At 34.3% G+C, this 20,685-nt stretch overlaps 1 protein-coding gene across 1 annotated transcript in view; it reads left to right on the top strand.

The window, feature by feature from the left end:
- The window catches only part of LOC132700941 (chaoptin), a 182,158-nt gene that overhangs the window by 108,952 nt on the left and 52,521 nt on the right, over positions 1–20,685 (top strand). The window contains exon 3 of the mRNA XM_060668541.1: positions 18,230–18,374. Within this exon, the coding sequence (XP_060524524.1) occupies positions 18,230–18,374 (145 nt within the window). The remainder of the gene's footprint in view (positions 1–18,229; positions 18,375–20,685) is intronic.

Below are 20,685 nucleotides of genomic sequence, written 5' to 3'. Positions count from 1 at the left end.
AAAAATTTATGCGCGGCGGTCTGGATTTTTCCGTCTCTAGGTGGATAAATGCCAAGCCGCTGATTGTTTTCACACTTTGTTTACGCAAACAATTTTCGCCGACCGAATTTGAGTTAAGAGTGTATCGACGTCACGAAAACGTTTACGCAATAAGCTTGGTAGGATTTGGGGATTCTGGCGTCGCTCTGACCCACTTTAAGTGATCAGTTTTGGCTAATAAGAAATTCTCAACGCGTCAGACTCGTCGAAATTTAACTGCGATGAGCAATTGCCTCGGCATTTGCTTAATCAGGTTATAGCGTCTGTGTGCAATGTTGCTTTCTGGCAGGAGCGGCTTTATTTCTGGGATTCGTTTAATTTAGCAACTGTTTGAAAAGTTTTAATGGACTTTAGTGAAAGTAAAGGGATGTCCATTTTCATATTCTACCTGCTAAGGCCTACGGGTGCCAAGTTAGTGAATAATAAGTGTTTAAAGGGAAAAACACATTTTTCTTGTTTTTTTCCTACTAACGGAATGATACTTTGAGCAAAAAATGCCGTTTTAATCCGGTATTTAACTTTGGAAGGTCTAACGTCAGTCCTACCTCGCTTGGGTTTTTCTTTGTAATCCTCAATAAACAGATTCGCCATTCCACAGTTTCATGGGTGAGATTCCTCGATTATCATTGCAGTGAAAAATCCATTCTTACTTTAAAATGTTTATTATAAATATAAATGAAGGAGTAAATTTAGCCATAAAACACTGTTAAAATATTTATTTAAAAAAAAAGTTATTCTACATCTAAATACTCACTATCGCCACTGGACTCGTCCCCCAAGTATGGGAGATTTATAAAAAGCACACTAATATCATTGAATATAACAGTTTAAGCAAAGTAAATTTCCCTACTCTTAAAATACAACAGTCCGCACGGCACAATTCTTGTCGGCTAACATCTTAAATAGGGCCCAGACTTGTGGTACACAAGCCTATTCCAAACCAAAACCATAAAAGGTTGTAAAAACGGTATATTGTTTGGCGAACTTGAGCTATGGGTCTATGTGTCCTTCATTATAGTTAAAGCAACCATCAATAGGTAGTCTGTCAAAGTAATTTTTATTACTTTTCAAAAGTGGAGTATTCAAAAAAATATACTGAGTCGCGTACAATGTAATTTTGTAAATCGATGACATTATGGCATTTATGTCGTTAGTCGTCAGTTTTATTTTGGAAAGGTTTCGCTCGCTAAGGCAGCAATAATGTTTTTTTTTGTTTTATTTAATAAAAATATTTATTATGAAAATCAAAAACGTCGAAAGAACTAATAATAGTATATTATGCAACAAGTGCTATAAACGGCATTTAACTCACGAGATTATTTGACACGAGCGGAACGAGCGGAAAGTTTCCCGAACTTGGTACTATACTTTTTCTACGACCGTTAGTTTTTGGGTACATTTCCGCAAATCAACACAAATTCATTTACTGACATGACCGTCAGAATTGACAAACGTCAAAATTCAAATCCGTGCGGTAAAATCCCGGAAATATCCGAAATGGCTCGGATTCGTGGGAAACGAAATTGATGTGGTAAAGTGACGCTTCCCGCACGCTAGATCGGTGGGTAATTAGGTATTTTACAGACGGGAGTAGAAAAATATATTTTGAACATAAAGACAAACAAGTTGTTGTGACATTAATTTAAAGGTTTCTTTAAAATCAGGTTAATCATATTTCAATGTTTACTAGTTTGCCAATGTCCACGCCGGCACTTTGAATGAATGCGATAATAGTTAATGATGATTTGCAAGTGATTTTACAATATTCATTACATCATTGACATATCCAACAATATATCGCGATAAGCTAGAATCAAACTAAATAAAGCAAATTCTATCACAACAAGCCATGAATGTTTCTATAAATGATTTGTTAGGTCTAGTTTTATAACACTAACACCGCGTACTTAGTTTGAGGTTCGCTAAGTTTCCTAAACAAGTAACGGAAGCGGCAATTTGTCTTTTGAACCCTCACCAATTTAAAGTATTAAAACAAACAAACCGCAAATATTCGATGCCGGCATTTCGGTATCCATTTCGCCTTGTTCGCGGTCAGTGAGAACCCCCGCCAACCCCCGCTCGTTATTCTGTGCGGGGTCCGCCAGCGCGTCCTGAAATATACTGTGGTGACGGGCATATAGGTTATATAAAACGTGTTCAGCAGATTTCATTACTTATTTAGGAGTCGGGCAACAACAGTTGTTGACCCGTGTTTTCGCGGTTTTGGCCACTGGCTGCCCGGCTGCCCCACGGACGTTCAAATCGTGAGATTTTACGTTGCCGTCGACGACTGTTTCTGTTTTGATGTAAGCCCGGTCGAAATTTAATTTGGAGAGCAACTAAATTTTAATTAACTTGAGACCGAGCTTCAAAAACCCATCTAATAAATAGCCTCTTTCGTATTAAATGCATACAAATTTGTATCGAATTAAATCATTTCGTGTAGTTATTACGAGGATTCGATGTTTAGCAACCCCAATCAAATCGTGCCTTTAAGGTTATTTCAAAGCGTAACTTGAAATATCACAGTGTCTGTAAAACTCATAATTAATTAATTTATCAAATTAACAATTAGTAACAATTTAATCTTAATGCATAGCTAAAGTTAGAAATTAAAAAACTAATCATAGTTTTAGAAAATATTGTAATTACTTTTTATGTATATAAAAATAATAATAAAATGATGGTGATAAATGAATTATTGCCTGCTTATTACAAGCTCAAATACTGTACAGACAACGAATATAAGGTCTATTTTCAAAGTTGTGGTTAATTGGTTAATACGTGTATTCAAACTAACAAACTACTCTATCTGTACTATAAGATAACGCAGTAGAGTAAAATTTCGGTTTGTAAATATAATTTGTACTACTATTACCGAAGGCAAGGACGGACAGACACTCAGGTTTCCCGTTGTTGCGATTAGATCAAAAAGTTAAAGACTACGAGTCGTAAATTCCAGTTCCAGTTTTTTTACCGACGCGATACGCACTATAACCAGTATCAAGAAATGTCAAGTTGACAAGAATATTGAGAATGTTGTCTTTGTTAATTTTGGCTTTTGTAAGAGATAATGTAAAATTAGAATACTTATTAGGAAAATCAATATATTACATTACAATGACGACTTTTCTAGTGCCACCCTGTTTTAAACCTTATTACTAAAGATGAAATACCAAAATTAAATTATATATTACAATATTATTAATATTATTAATATGTCTAGAACCTGTTAAATGCTGATCGCCCTTTCACCTATTTCTTGACCGACCACGAGTTCTCGACAATAATATAAAAATTTAAAATAGAATACAAAAATAAAACCAACTCAACATTTAAAAGCGTGACTAATGCGACAGAGAAGGCGAAGAGGAGAAGCAATTTTACAGTTTCACGTTGTCGAAGGTGAAATGCTTCGAGTGTACATCCCAGCATAGAAAACTGTCATGTTACCGCGGGAGTTTATAATATACCATATTTCCTTAAAGAAATATCAGAAAAGGTAACAAACCTGAATCTTCATCAACTTGTATTTATAAGATTCGATTATTAACCGAACGAGAGTGTTTTTTTAGTGCCACAATCTGCATGTCGATACGGCAACAACCCCCGTTTCCGTTGAAAAATTCACCCCCTATACGGGCTCAGAAATTGGGTAGTAAAAAACCTGGGTTTCGACGTATAGGCGTTTTATGGCGTTCTAAAAAAGGGCTGTTTTGGTTAGAACGAGGTTTGTATTTTACAGTGTTTTTTTTTACTACTTACGTGTCACTTCGTTTCATGACGAAATTTTCGATTCCCTAAAAGAATTGGGATCGCATAGTAAATTTTGGTTATTTTCTTATCCTGTCGGATTTGAAATCACGTATATCTAACATTTTTTACGTTAAAGTTTTAATCAATCGCCCACGGACTACACTAGCAAGCACGAGACAGAGACAATAAATATGTCCGTCCAATAAGCAATAAACGGACAGTGATATTGAATATCGGCAAGCGTGATAATGTCTACGGCATCTAAACAACCAATGCAAATGAAAATCACGAAAGATACTTTAAAAAAAATTGGATTTCATAAACATTAGCTCTGGACTATTTTTGCCGTTTTTGAAGCAGACAGCGACAAATTTAAATTAAAAATAATACATCACATTTTGTATATTCACAAAATAAACATATGAAAAATCTCCCTAAAACTCATAAGTTGTGGGGGATCACCTATCATAAATTTACCTTGCCGCATATTGCAGAAAGTGAAGTTAACAAATGTTTAAAGGAATTGCTACATAATTTATATAAAATACAAAGTCCAAGCGGCTTAATATAAAAATTTTAAACACAAATCTTAAACTTAATATTGAAAACAAGCAAATCTTTATTTTCGACAATCTCCCCCTTATGATATGTATTTTTCCTCATATTACGTACACTTTTTCTTATTTATGCATTTATTTTGATTAAGTTATTTATTACTTCGGGGCTAGATAGAATAAATTTGTTGAAAGCACTGAATGATGTTAAAATTATGAATCTCTGCTTTAAATCCTCATCAAGGAAATTATAGAAAATGAGCTTGCAAAAATGTATAAAATCTTTGGCCTATTTATTATATTGTAAGAATGAGTTATATTTTGTAGTTCGGTTTTGTTTTTGAAAATATTTAAAACCGTTGTTTTAAAAAAAAAACTGACTTACCGTCAAACATTTAGACTCCCTTTGTACAAAAGAATAATTTCTAGTTTTTTGGAAAACCATTTATAGGAAACATTTTTGCATAATTTCCAATTTTTTAAGATGTACATCCAGAACTGCTACACATCCCAAAATACCACATTGTAAACGTCACTTTACTATTGTATAATAAAATATTAACATTTGGTGTTTATTTATATTTTATGTTTCTAAAATATTTGAATTTGTCAACCAGTGACCTTAGATTGTTTACTACCGTTTGTAAACGTTTATTTATTCATTTATTTTATTTTTTCTGTCGACTTTATTATTTATTATGGAAACATGGATAAAATTTCCAATTTCCATTGTCTTTGTTTATTCATTTACAAAATATTTCGGGCGTGTCGGATTGTGTTGGTAAAAACATAATGTTCACATTTAATTTCAAGAAACATAGTGTGAAAGTTTTTTTGCCGGTGTTACGCAATATTTATTTTTTCAAAATTTTTACTTGGAATACAGAAAAATATCAATCCGTTTTTATAACTTCAAGCAAATTTTGAAAATGTTCATTTGAGAGCATTTATTCTAATCAAAAATTCGTTTAAACATAGAATCACGATATTCCATAGTGCCGAATGACTACTATTCCAAAATATTGACAAAAAAGATGCCAAGTGCAAGGGCAAGTTTCATTTCATTCATTCCAGAACGAAAGATATTGCCTTGCGTTTTTTTATGTCCTGTATTAATATTTTCAAACTTGCAGTAAAAAAATTACAGAACTGGCTAAAAACACAAAAAATTAACATAAATTAGCGACTATTTCTAATTTGATCGAAATTCCATAACACAAGCCCGTCTTGCAATTGCATCAAAACGCGATATTCTAGATATTGTGGCTTATTAAATACGGTGCACAATTCAAAATTTGACTGAAATATATTTTGTTCCTTGTTGTAGATCCGTTGGCAAAAGTTTTTTTCTCGCTCTCTGTAGAACTCGCTTTACGTAATCTGAATAGTCAAATATAGTGCAACTCAAAAGAGGTTACTGTTGTAGAAACGAATCCAGGTTACAGTTTAATTAATTAACTAGTAACGGGACAAATTTCAAACGTTGAGGAGAGTCAGTTCTGCAATCGACAGTGGTTTCTGTAATGTCGGTACAAAATGTCCTCTACCCACGTCCACGTATCCCCCGATTTTATTTTTAAATAAAAGTTACCGCCCCGCCTCTCACGCCCTCGTACATCGAGAAGAAGTCATTAACGGAACGAAATGGAATTTCAGAAAAATTTCACGAACATTCCCACCGGAGAAATGTTATTGGCAATCGTTTTCGAATAAGTTGAATAAAAGAACTTGTTTTGCTACCGACAAAAGTGACGGCCGCGTATATAAACGATTTGATAATTGGGTTAACGTTTTGTTGCTGCTGCTATATACCGTATGATCAAGTTATTTGAACAGTGCAGCAAATATTATATACATCTCCATTGTTCTTGTAATGAAAAAATTAGTTTGACAAAGAAAAGAAGAAGAATTAGGTTAGCTTAACTTAGGGAACGAACAAGGAGTGTATGTTTATTCGCAGTTTAAAATACAATATAATCCATTGCACCCCCACACCAATGATAAAATGTTGGTAGTGAAATCAAGTAGTTGCGTGATGTCTTATAAAACCTCTTGAACAGTTCGTGTAATAAAATGGACCACTTGATAATTTGATAACAAAACAAAACAAATCGATATGTCAATTTGCGTGTTCTATACTTACGAATTACCAACTCTACAAAATTAGTCATTTAATTCCCAGCTTGCAAACAAACTAGGTCTGAAATATTTTTGTGGCTGTATTTGTAGAAATAAAAGGCGGGTCTTAATTACAGTTAACTGTATTTTACGAGCCAATCAAAATAAATGTGTTGGACAAAATCAGCATGGACTTTGTTTGTCATTGATTTTCTTATAGAAGGGCCTGTGTTGATATTTTTAAAATTAAGAAATGGGGGGTGGTCAAAAGCTAAAATTAAAAGTTAAATGAAAACATTGTTGTCTTTTTTCAAGTGAAAACGTCCCATTTTGATACAATTTTTTTCAAAAACAGTATCCATATATTCAAAAACCGGCAAGACCATAGTGTTGAACTAATAATATAATTTTTTTAAACCCATTTTTGTGGATCACGCTCTAAAGGGAATTTAGTGAAGTAACTTCTTAGTGCACGTGCTTTTATTGTTTGATAAATAACATTATAACATATAGTTACTTTAGTATTTTAATAAAAATAAATGGATATAATAAAATAACAATATAGTAAGAATAAAAAATGACTAAATTAGGTTAGTTGATATTAGTTGAAATTTTAAAACTTACTAAACCCGTTATTGGTAATTCATTTACTCGAAAAATGACTTTTGAGTCAGTACTTACTCGTCAACTTCCCGAATGACGTCATCAGACGATGAACCATAGAGAATTAAAAAAGGTAGGTCTTATGTTTATCGTACCCTCGTTGGCTACTTGCAGAACCACTTTTTTTAAAAGACTGTAGAACCTTCGAATTTTTAGTCGCCACAGAGCAACAGGTGGTTTATAAATCTGAATAAGATTGGTTCAGTAAATATGGTTGAAAAAAATAAACCTTGCCGTTGCAAAAATAACTATAATTTTCTTGATCCGTGGCACACGTCAAGTGCTCGATGTCAACTACAAAAATTCCCCGCTAGCCCTTATCCGCAAAGTTTCCCGTAGCAGTAATACAGGCCCTTAAATGTAAGAAAACGGAAACTTCAAAACAACTTAATTTTCTTCGGAATTATGTGAAAAAAATTCAAAAACTTCTTGCGTTCTTCGGCCAAGTAAAAAAGAATTGGAAAGTTCACCAACTGTACCGGCGTCCTTTCCAGATTGTTGGAAATAACGGTATAAAAGTTTCGAATGAGTTTCTCTAATATTAGTTTTAGTTATTTCGTTTTCGATATTCTCCCTCTTTAAACGTCCTGAGCGTAACACAGTTTTCAAGTTTTAATTACATTGACTAGCCTACACTGCGCGTTTCTTTTCAAACCCATCAATTGCACGAAATGGAATAGAGTCGTCTGTTTCAAGCGATTATAAAATTTTTAAATATTTTTTGTCGAATTCATAAAAATAATTATATCCATAATAATGAAGAACTCCCACAACTTATTGGTAATGGTTAATTTAATTTTTGGTAGCGGTTGTGTCTAGAAAATAACACAGCAAAATCAAATTCGCTACGTTTTCAGTTATATCCGGATAAATTGTTTGCGATTTAAATAAAGGCTTCCAGTTTCTCATCTCTGAGAGCCAATTTCTTCGGGATTTAGCATCCCATATTATCGACGCAAAATATCGCGAGTGGATCGAAATTGCCACTGAGCAGAGGCGGTCCAGAAGCGGAAAATAAGGGAGTGGCGAATTCAATAACGGATACACCCTGCAAAAACGCTTTGGAAACTGCCATTCCTACTTTGTAAATAAATATTGGAGAAAACGTAATGTTTAAATACCTTTTAGCAAACTTCTGGATTCCTCCTGCGTCGGTTTTTGAAGGAATCCAGAAGCTTTGTAAAAGGTATTACAATAGCCTGTGGAAGTTTCTTTGAAAAATTAGTGATCATAGATCATAGATACGTTGTACCATGCTGAAATATGGTAATAGTAATGTCAAAAGTTTTCCGGATATATTTTGTGACGAAAAAGATCGAGTAGATTTGCGACTCGTGTGATAGAAAACGCTTCCTGTAGGAACCAAACAACAATGATACTAACTAAAAACTAACGAGAACGATATCTACATCTTGAGTATAGCAACATGTCACATTATGACACCCTAAACTAAACAAATCTTATATAATGGGTATAACAACTCATAATCAGAATATTCAATAACGTTTTAAGAACTCTTCCATAAAATCGACAAACATTTTTCAAAAATTCTCAATTATTTCGGGTGTTTCCGGCGACATTGCAAACTTGAAGAACTTTAAACTGCTTTTTTTCTTATCTATTTTATCTATCTATTTGTACCTCCTTTATCATGTTCAGTAATGGCCTCTCTGCCACTTTTAACAAAGTTTCCCTATTTATTGTAGTTTTTCCGTCTTATTCGCTTTTATTAATAACTTATATGCATATCATTTATATTTTTAAGTTATATTATTGCTGCTTGTTTAAAAATACGTTTTTATTACTACTTAATTATTTTCATAAATCACAATTGGAAATTTTTGGATTTATTTGTCACACATAAGCCGCTAAAAAACGATTATCATTGGCAAGATTGACCTCGAAATTGTAAATAAACCTAAAATACTTAAAAAAATACGACTAAATAATTAGTTCTTTAATAATGGCTACTAATACCTTTTTGGATACATAGTTCAGCACTTCGAAATCACTTAACTTAAATTTGGAAACATCTCCATACTCACACCTTGAAAAGGTTTCTCATTACAATCCTTATTTCTTTCTTTACCGTAAATGGTTTATCTTGATATGAATTTAATTATATTCCTTCTTTATCAGCGTTGCCAAAATTAAAATACCCAAATTTATTCGAAAACTGTTCATGTCATAATCCTATCCTATCTTAAACCTATCTACCCTAAGGTGTAAGGTTGAATAATGTTTACAACTCGTATACAAATTTCCTCAATTTTTCTTATCTAGTGCCATTTTAGCTGCTTCCATTATCTTTCTCTTAGTATATTCTCAATGTTCCGATCCCATGTTGGTTGCGGTCTTCCTGCGTTTCATCGACTGGATCCTCTAGCTTTCCATATCAGTTTTATTGGTCTCTATTCTTTTTAAACGTCCATACCCTTGTGGTTAGCATTTCTCAATATGTTTGAGAACTGGTTGTACTTTCAATCTCTATCATATTTTTTGCCTTTTGGGTCAGTACCCAGCTTTCACATCCAAATGTTAAAATTGGGATGAATATTGTCTTGTACATTGTTATTCTCGTTCGACAACAATTCCATTATTAATTGAGTTTTATTAACTAATGCTAGAATTTTTTAGTTGATAGTTATTATTTGTTAGAAGTGGTTTTTATCTAAAAAATTCCGATTATGAATACACACTCCTAAGTTGCTAATTTGAGAAGAATATTACTCGAAAAAATGCATTTCTTACCCCAGTATTCGTAAATAATCATTATCACGTAACGGCATTACATTCCCTAGTTAGAAATATGCCGTGCGATCGTCCCGGACCATTCCCGGCGTATTTTTTAACGGCCCTGCGCGAGATATTTTGTTCGTTCAGGAAAATTGACTTTTTGGAGGCGAATAACGAACGCTTCTTCCGCGAGGCGCTCAAGTAGAATACGCTCGAACGCTTGAACGAAAGGAATTATTGTTTCTGGAGCATATAATTCTATTTTGTTTCGTTGCATACGGCACGGGGGGAACTCGAAACATGTGGAAAGAGACATGGCGGTTTTATTGTGTGTTTACGTTTTAATTTATTGGCAGCTTTATTGGATTCCCAGCCACCATCCTCTGCAGAGCGGTGGTACTTTTGGGGAGATGTAGCTGAAACAGGACCGTAAATCAACATTGGGGAGGTTAAATTGGCAAAATACAAACGGATAGGAGCTTCGCCGCTTGGAGCTACGATTATTTTTCAAAAATTATAAATCGAGCTCAATTTCTTTTTGTGTTAATGCACGGAATACACGGTGCTCAAACTTGATTTTTCTACACCCTACTCTAAAATTGCCAATTATGTACTAACCAGGTTTGGGCAAAGTTTAACTTTTAAAATGGTATTTTGAAGTTTGTTTGATAAGTTGTGTTGAAAAACTGATAACTAAACAATAGAAATATGTACGGCATGATGGAATCAATGGTAAGTACTTTATGCACAACACTAATTTATTTGCCGAAACTTTAAACCCCATGTGAAAGATGTGTATTATCATTAAAATTTAATTTGTGTAAATTCCAAGGGTGGAATCGAATAGATACAATAAAATCTGTTGTCCAAGACGTTTTCTCTCTTCTTTTTTCCGGACTGTTGATCTACTTTAATGTGATATTGCAGATCAACAAATCTTAATTCAATAATGAGCTGTTCCGTCCCCTAGTCGACTACTCTCGAAACAATGTTAACGTTTATTTTATTTTAAGCATTTGTTTATTAGTTTAACGAATCATAAAATTATTAATTACTTACCTGCCATAGAGCAACAAAGCAAAATAAGAAGATTTATTCAATAAATAATGCTGATGGCAAGAATCGTTTAAAAGAGTGTTGAAAGTGAAACTTAATTTTCGAAGTGAATTCCGAATTCTAACCTTCGTAAACGCTAGTAGGCTAATTTTGAATTTGATATCTTCCTCCGATTTAAAATTATTGTAATTTTTAGAAATCTTTCAACCCCGTGTATCTTTTTAACGAATGACATATAATTTGTCACTACATTTATTAAACAAATATTTGTATTTTCATTTATGGTATAATATGTTGCTCTATTGGCGAATATTGATATAAAATTGTATCTTAAACCTTAAGATAAAAAAGAAAGCAGTCACAGAATATTTTTAAAACTATTTTTTGAATAAAAGTGCAGACCAAAAAGGACTTAACCAACCACTTACATCACTTGCAAAGAGAATAATATTCAAATTTATATGGAATTGTTTCCTAACAACGGTTATCACAAAAGATCTATTTCACCCTGCATAAAGCTGGAAAATGTTATTAATCAAAGGTCAAGCCCATTAAAAAAAAAGAATCAAAAAAATAAAATTCATCACGAATGGTAGCAACGGTAAAGTGATTTTAAGTATGGAATACGGAAAATTGCTTTTATCATGAGTTTTTTGAAACGTTGTAACACAAGTTTTTACATTTATTTTATATCATAAAATATCGAAATTCATTTTTTTTACTTAAAATGTTTCGAAATGATTGTAGACATTTTAGGATATAAGTGCACAACATTTCTGTTTTTCAGTCAGCAATAACACACTTTATTTAAAGGAAAGTAGAAATTAGTTGGTCATAATAAAATATGAATGAAAATGGTGAACTCTGTTCATGAAGTTTTCTGTCCGTTTTAATCTATGATGACAAAAAAAACATCTGAAAGTCATACCTGAATTAAAGGAGCATTTAGAATTGCTTCCCTTTGATTAATTATACTAGAGTCCCAAAATTTCTATCACAACTGAGGAGCTTGAAAATAAACCAGAGTATCTTAGTTCCGGTGCAAAATCCGAAATATCGAAACAGGAATAATAAATTTCTGGCGGCAGGATCACGTACCCTCGGGTAAATCCTGCCCGCGAACAAAAAGACCGTAATTTTTAAACTGGTTTTTGTTACGGTCCAAGCGAAAGAAGTGCGACCATCGTAATTGCGTTCATTATACATTTTTGCGAGGAGAAATCTCGCATAATTAAAGCAGTTTTTGTGAATTTAGCCGTATCCTTTCATCAGAAAAAGTTCGGTCGTTAGTGGCCAGTGTGTGAAACTCTCGGTATTACGGGAGAACATGCAGCCGGGTCATCTGTCAAATTTATTAAGCGAAACAATTGAACCCCAATGGTTTTCTTTTCGGACATTTCTTTTGCATTTTTTTCAACAAGACAGCTAATGATTTTCTTCGCTGACGTTTCTGATGTTTTTGTTTTAAGTCATCATGATCTTTTCTAATATCTAGCAGAAAGAGCTTCCTTCCATAAGCTAATCTAAACCATATGAAAAACACAAAAAACAGAAAATTACAATGATAGAAACGCTTTAATTACAGTTGGTATTGGCTCTATTGAAAAGAAAATTTTGCTGCAATATATTGAAATTAGTTTCGGTTCGGAGCGTTTATGTTTCTGGTTCGACTCAAACTTTTGCAAAGTGAAAACCAAACCACAATGCGCAACAGCAAGTGGGCCTCTTCGACATTTTATCTTCCATCTGAAGTACACTTCTTGTCAGCATATAGGGCGCCGTCATCCTCATAGTCGCCATTCTCGAGATACAACCTTTACGGCAACTGTTTCGCGCTTTCCTTTAAAGTGGCCTTCCTTTGTCTTTCCCCTTTGTGGCTGCGGGCTGTAAATAGCTCCCGATGAATTTTAGGCAAGCCCGTCGTAGGTAGACATTTTATACATCACTGGGGTGATCGTGTTGTCGCTTCTAAGGTAACGCGCTTGGCAAATTTAAGATAAACATTCGCATTCGAAATTATTGCGAGCAAATATTTCGTTTTCCACCACGTCAATATGATTATATATATATATATATATATATATATATATATATATATATATATATATATATATATATATATATATATATATATATATATATATATATATCAATCGCCAGAATTGGGTATTTGTCTTACTTTGCCTTTGAGCTACGAAAGGCAACATCGCATCCCCACATTTTGTACGAAGGGCGTATTACAATAAGACTGAGCAAATATTGACCTAACCCACGTACCCTTACAACGAACACCCAAATTACGTCATTTCGTTGGGTATGATTTAATTATACACATAATAACTGGTCTGATTAAAGTCAACAATCCGCAGTGTGTGAAAAATTCAACCGTTAATTGGAATCCACGCGCGAGCTCTCAAAAAAATTAATTCTCTTTAAACGCCATCGCGCCACTGAAAAATTGCATTTTACAAGTAATCCCAACCACTAAGGGGCGAAACAGCAAGATTTTTTATTCCTTTTCGTTGCTCATATATATTCTAGTGTAATCGATAAATTATGGAAAGAAACTACCAGAAAGTGTTTTTTACGAACAACGTTAAGAAGTCTTTAAGAACAACCAAGGCCAAAAGGATTGAAGTATTCAATTTAAAACTGTTTAATAAAAAATAGTGAAAAACTGATTTCAAAATTAATTATTTTTGAAGGATGCCGTTGGCATGCCTTTTTTGCTTTCAAAAATATTCAATATAAACCTCATGGGAATGCTATGGAAGAATCATCAAACAGGTTTCAAGCGATGAAGGGTGTCAGACAGGGAGGTGTTCTCTCGCCCTTACTGTTCAACATATACACCGAATACATAATGCGGGACAATCTGGATAACTGCCAGGGTGGCATATCTGTAGGAGGAAGAAAAGTCAGCAATCTGAGATATGCCGACGATACACTAATCATAACATCCAGTGTAGAAGAAATGCAATTTATTATGCACCGTCTCCAGGAAACTAGCGCAGAATTTGGATTGAAATTAAATCCCAACAAAACTAATGTCATGATTGTACACCGGCAAAACCAGAACCAACCCCACGTAAAAACATGGCTGGGTTCAATGTGGTGTACTTGGGATCCTTAATTGACAATAGCGGTGCATGTGAAGGTGAAATAAAGCGAAGAATTGCACTAGCTCGAACAGCCGTAACTAAGTTAAGTAAGATCTGGAGAGATACAGCCATCACTAAAAACATCAAACTAAGATTGTTGAGTTCACTTGTGTTCCCGATTGCCACTTATGGAGCTGAAACCTGGACGATCAAGAAGAGCGATGCAGGGCGGATAGATGCCTTTGAAATATGGGCGTACAGACGGCTGTTACGGATATCCTGGACGGCCCGCCGTACAAATGACTCCGTTCTTCAAGAACTAAATTCTGAACTAAATCTGTCAAAAACGATAAATCGAAGCTTTCTAACATTCATTGGCCATATTGCAAGAAGAACGGACTCGCTGCAACTACTAATAGTCGAAGGAAAGGTAGAAGGAAGACAGTCGCGCGGAAGATCACCCAAAAGATGGATAGATCAAACCAAGGATCTTATCAGCCATGACCTTCATGAAACCATAATCATGGCTCAGAATAGAACGGAATGGCACAATACCATAAGCACTGCTTCAAGAGCATCATAGTCACTAATCCCTTCTTAGGGAAATGGACTAAAGAGAGAGAATGCTATGGGCACAATGTTTCTACATTTTTTAGCACCCTCTGATGTTTAAAAGAAGCTTACCCAATTTGATTAAACATGTAATGCAAGATTAAAATTATCACAAAAAACAATTTTGTTCTTAGAAATTTAACATCCTATATTTCGGAAGCGAACCACAGGCAGACAATTGCTTAATGAAATGGTTGTCTTAAAAATCCTTGGGGATTGGTTCTTGGAAATATTTTCAACCCAATTTGAAGTTTATAAAAATCGAAAACAGGAGCAAATTCTGTACAAAATCAAGAGCAAACTAGTTTTCCTGAACCAAGAATTTATGCTATGCCAAAAATTAAATATACAGGTTTAGTCAACTTAGATTAGTTTTTGCTCCTCTCCTTCTAACGAATAAACCAGCTGAAAATGATAGACGCCATAATAAGACAAAAGGTGTGACCTAAATGACCTATGTGCTCTACATGGCTTATTGTAAATTTGACTCCGGGAGCAAGGAATTATAATAACTGTTTATTAAAAAATTATCAACTAACCAAGAAACGCCAGAAAGACCAGCAAAATCTCACGAACTTTTCCAAACAAGTCACTTGAGAGATAGTCGACAAATTATGTACCAATTAAAGAAGTTTGGTTTATTTTATTTTAAATTAAACCGATTGTGAGTGGTGTGATCCTTTATCGTCAGATTCAAATGAAAACTGCATTTCTTATTAATTAAAAGGGAGACATTTCTCTGTTAAAATGATGAAATAAAAAACTTCCTTTGCAAAATTTATAAAACAGTAGATCTAAGCCTCTTACAATTTTTGTTGCTCACAATGTTTGAAGGGTGAAACAAACACAACAAAATAACAATAAAGGATCATATTATGCGATAAATATAACGGCATTTAAGTCACGAGCTGAGCGAGTGTTCAATAATCGAATGACTTAAAAAGTTTACCAAACGGTTTACATACTACACTTTTTCTAGGACCGTTAGTTTGTGGGTATACTTTTGCAAGACAACATGGATACATTCACTGACACAACCGTTAAGACTGACAAACGTCAAAACTCAAGCCGTGAGATAATATCTCCGAAAACATCCGATTGATCCCAAACTCGTGCGGTCATATTCCGGAAATGTCCGAAATGGCTCGGATCCGACGAAACTGACACTTTCTGCGGACTAGATCGGTGTATAATTAGGTATTTTACAGACGGAAGTAGAAAAAATACCTAATTACACATCCATCTAGAGTGTGAGAAGCGTCACTTTACCACGTCAGTCTCGTTTTCCACGGATCCGAGCGGGTTTTGGGAGCAATCGAATGTTTTCGGAGGTATTTCTCAGGCCTTTGAATTTTGACGGTCATGTGAATGTATTCATGTTGTTTTGCGAAAATGTAGGTACCCAAAAACTAACGGTCTTAGAAAAAGTATAGTATGCAACACGTTCGGTAAACTTTTTAAGTCACTCGTTTATTAAACATTCGCTCCGCTTGTGCCAAATAAACCCATGAGTTAAATACCGTTTACAGCAGTTGTTGCATAATATACTATTATTAGTTCTTTTGACGTGTTTCATTTGTATAATAAATATTTTTTTTTAAATAAGACAAAAAAAAACATTATTGCTGCCTTAGCGAGCGAAACCTTTCAAAAAATAGTAGTAGGAAAAAAATACCCGTGTGGGCGTTTGCGTGTGTGTTTGTGTAGAGCTCGTCTTCCGTATTAAAATAAATCGCTTGGAAAAATAACGTTTAAACCGCTTTTTGCTGTTTTTATAATTATTCATCCCCCGCTTTGACCTGCTGTCCTCAACAGATGACCTTTTTCTACACCCACGTTCAAACTGTATGCCTCCAGACTCACTTTCCATACTTGTCAACCAATAGACGTTATTGGGAAGTTTTCAGGCATATAATAAATGTATAATACTCCACATTGTGCATTTAACTGCACGTGCTGGGAGATTTGGCAACAACGTGGGCACATTAAACACTTTATTTTATTTGGATTTGTCAGTCTGTTTCCCCGCTATGTAGGACTCCTTAAAACTTCAAGATTTTTCAAAAATTAATCACCGCTTCGGTTTTGGCTAAAATTTTGTACTTTAAATTAGCGCTAAAACTAATCCCAATTCTGAGATCACTACAATCCTAGTTCCAAGGATCAACCCCAAACATGGAAATGGAATACGCGAAATCTTAAATATCGTTGAAAACGTACAAAAATTTCAGTCGGACAAAAATTGGCATTGAATGAAAAAACAATTTTTTCTGCTTTCCGTGCACAAGCACACATTGTCTTTAAAAGATCACCCGCGACTTTAAATTAAGAGGAGACTCACATGTGCGGTCAGCAGAAAACCTTCGTGCCATTCTAAGAACGAATTTCCAACAAGTAGTTCTAACTTTTTGTTATAACCCAACACTTGACATTATTTAGAATATCAGAAAAAATAAGTTTGCTGAACTTTTACTAGACTCGCGAATAAGCACGTTCCAAGAGAAGTGGTGGGCAGGAACTTCCCTTATACTACACCTAGTAATAGTTATCAATGTAATTTCGTCCTCTCCCCCCTCGTTCCGGCATTCCTGATTCATAACAATAAACGCTTGTCTTTACACTGTGCAAAATATCACGACCTTCAACGTAGTCATGCAGACCAATCCTTATTAATCAACACCTACGACGGTCTAGGAGCTACTAGAAGTCTAATCTTATCAAGCTTAAGCGATATTAAGCGCGAAGTACAACTCGAAAAGCAATTATTCTAGCGCCAATATTGATCCGGGCACGTAATATAACGTTAAACGACATATCTTAAGAGGAGTCCTGTATCCACCGCGTCAGTGTACATATTAACACAATTAGCGACACGCTACAACGTACTTACTTTAGACACAGATAGAGAGCACAAAGGATAGCGACATTTTCACTAACTCTCGACAGCGGCACCCTTGCAACTTGAGAAAACAAGAAGATTTCGTACCAACCCCATTCGGGAAGTTCAAGTATATACGTTTTGTGAGGAGGCTCTTTTATTTGCTTTTCGAATCTGTCCTTGAAGGAAACTGCTTCTTCGTTTAGTCGAGGATGAATGTTTACTAGAAATGGATGTTTTTTCGATTAACTAAGTGGTGCACATATATCCTTCCTTAGAAACAACCTAATCTGAAGAACTCCAAATAACTAGTATAGGCTAAGAAGATAGGCTAGGCTGACGTTATTAAAACTCCTATATAATATATATGTTTTGAAATGTATATGAGTTTTTAATTTTTACGATCATTTTTCTATTATTATTCCCACATGAAGTTAATCTAAGTTGTTTTCTTCCAGCTCTGCATATTTTTGTCTTCCATAGTTGTTATAAAAAATCTTGTCTTTTTTAATCCTTGCTGGATATTCATTTGCCATTTTATAGTATATTGTTGTTATTTGAGCAATGAATCCGTCTTAACAAATCTTTATGTGGGTTAACTCTATTGTTAATTCTACAGCAGATCGACAGTTTTAAGGAACTTACCGGAAATTTGATTTCTCAATTAATTCAATTTTTTTTCATATTAATTAAAAAATTGATATTTTTTATTTCAGGTATACCCGAAGCATCGATCAGTCAGCTGGAAGTGGTCGGTTCCCTTACGACCAGCCTGGAAGCGGAAAGTCTATCAAGTTGCCAAATTCAGGCCTTCATCCTCAGCAACAACCATTTGCAATACGTTTCGGAAAGAGCTTTTAGGTATAGCGATTTTTTTGTATGCACATATATAAATCGGGTTAAGCACCAGATGATTCAGTAGTGCCCGTAGCAAAAATCAATAAACCCAACAGAGAAATATTTTTTTTCGCCCACACAAACAAATAACAAATATATTTTGAAGGGAACGGTATATAGAGGTCATAATTGAAATTGATTTTATGCCCTCCCTTTTTGGAAGTTATTGTTGCTACAAAATAGACCGTAAATGCGATAAACGCAGAAATGTATTTTATATTTTTAATATCAATAAAATCGGAAATACAAAAGTTGGTGGCGCCTTTGATCTTCTCCCTTGCGTTTGATTTTTCTTTGTGAAGTGGCACGTGAAAGTAGTGCTTGTCACCAATATTTAATAAAATCTGAAAGTAATATTATATTTATTAATTTAGATGATTCTCTCGAAATGCTACTGTGTTTAATTTAATTACAATCGAGATTCCGATGTTAAGACCACAGTAGTTTCCACAACTTTGGGCAGCATTTAAATTTTGTCTAGACCAATATTTCCAGATTTGACTATTAGTTGACATATCAGTTCCGGCAGTGGCCTGCTCCTTCTTGAAGTCAATTCGATTAATCTATTTGTCGGCAATAGCAAATTACAAAACAAACGTAATACTATTCGCCATTACATTTTTAATTGTTGAATGTTTATTTGGAAGAATTTGAACCAGACTTTAATGGCCCCTGCATCTCCATCAAAACGAAACGGGATACAAAAGTGCAGCTTTCTTTAGTACGGTATTAAGAGGATCCCATAAACACTGAACAGTTTCAAGTAGTAGAGGTAATAAAACTTCCTTTCTGCGTCTGCGAGCAAGTTAACTTTTTTTAAATTGGAGATTTCACCGCTTATTATCGCATTTTTTTACGCTAGGAGTATACAGAGTGCTTAAAAATTTGGTACAAAGCATAAAGAGGTGATTTGCAATTTAGATATTTCTTCAGATAACTTTACATAATAAAATGAATATTACTCGCAATAACTACAGACCTTTTATTTTTCTATTTCTTTGTAGTAACATTCGATTGGCATTTTGCAAATATATTTTAAATTACCGTGGGTGGGTCAGAAATTAAAATTTTTTAATTTAATTTTTAGTAATATTCATATTTATCTTTTGTTGTTCAGTTATTATCTCTATAATAATAATAGTAAAAATAACAATAATAATAATATTGACAGTAATAATAATAATAATATTGTCAACTCTTCTGAATGAAGCTCAGATAAGATACAATCCACAACCTAACTTCAATTCCAAAATAAAATGTAGGCAGAAAATCCGGTGAAGAAGAATCTTATGCATCGCAGAACCCGGATTTTTGTACAAATATCTTTGTATACCACAAAACATGAAAGTAGACCATTCCCAACTCAAGCAGCAGTTCATTGGATGGCTAAAGTGTTGAACACCGAACTTACCCGCAAAAACGTCATCGCCGCAATTAATAGTTGGTCTACACCTATTCTCACATATTCCTTGGGAATAGTTAAATGGTCCAATACTGACTTGGAAATTCAGATGTTTACACCCCAACTCATCGACATCACAGCTTTATATCCCTAGAAAAGAAGGTGACAGGGGGCTTCTAAATATACGCAATATTTGCAGAAGTCAAGTCTCTTAAATTAGTGCGAAATTATTAGGATCCACAGACCGTAACATCCAGTCTATAAGAAATGCTGATAAAAACTTCAGACCACTCAACTTAGGCGTGCCAATTGTAGCAATAACAAACTTGGAAGGAAAAAGCACTTCATGGTAAGTACCCCCTAACACTGGAAAACAAAACATCATCACTACAGTGGCTTCATAAGGAATATCTTTATCCTGAAACTGAGGGCTTTATGCTCGCAATGCAAGACAAGGTAATTAGAACTAGAAATTATGAAAAAGGTATTTTGAAAATCAATGTCATTGATAAATGGAGGAAATCTGGCAATACTGGAGAATCAATAGAACACATCATGGGTGGGTGTAGTGCACTAACAGATAATGCTATTTAGGAAAGCGCAATCGAGTTTCAAAATCAGCAACTCGGAATGTTTATCGAAAGATACGCCTGCATTTTACAAAATCAATTCTCGAAAATAGGTCACATCTGCTATACTGGCATCGTCTGGTACTAACAGATACAACAGACCAGATATTCTCATTAATAAACAGGAAAATAAGGGGCAATCACTGATATTGCCATATCGTTGACTTACAATTTGAGATATACGGAAGCTGAGAAAGTTCGAAAATATGAAGAGCTGGTTATCCAGCTAAAACGAGTCTGGCGT

The sequence above is a fragment of the Cylas formicarius genome, unplaced genomic scaffold (assembly GCF_029955315.1).
Source record: "Cylas formicarius isolate icCylForm1 unplaced genomic scaffold, icCylForm1.1 PGA_scaffold_4__25_contigs__length_36172078, whole genome shotgun sequence".
In the NCBI taxonomy this organism is placed as follows: domain Eukaryota; kingdom Metazoa; phylum Arthropoda; class Insecta; order Coleoptera; family Brentidae; genus Cylas; species Cylas formicarius.
Note: the sequence above shows the minus strand (reverse complement) of the source record. Positions and strands in the feature narration are given on the sequence as shown.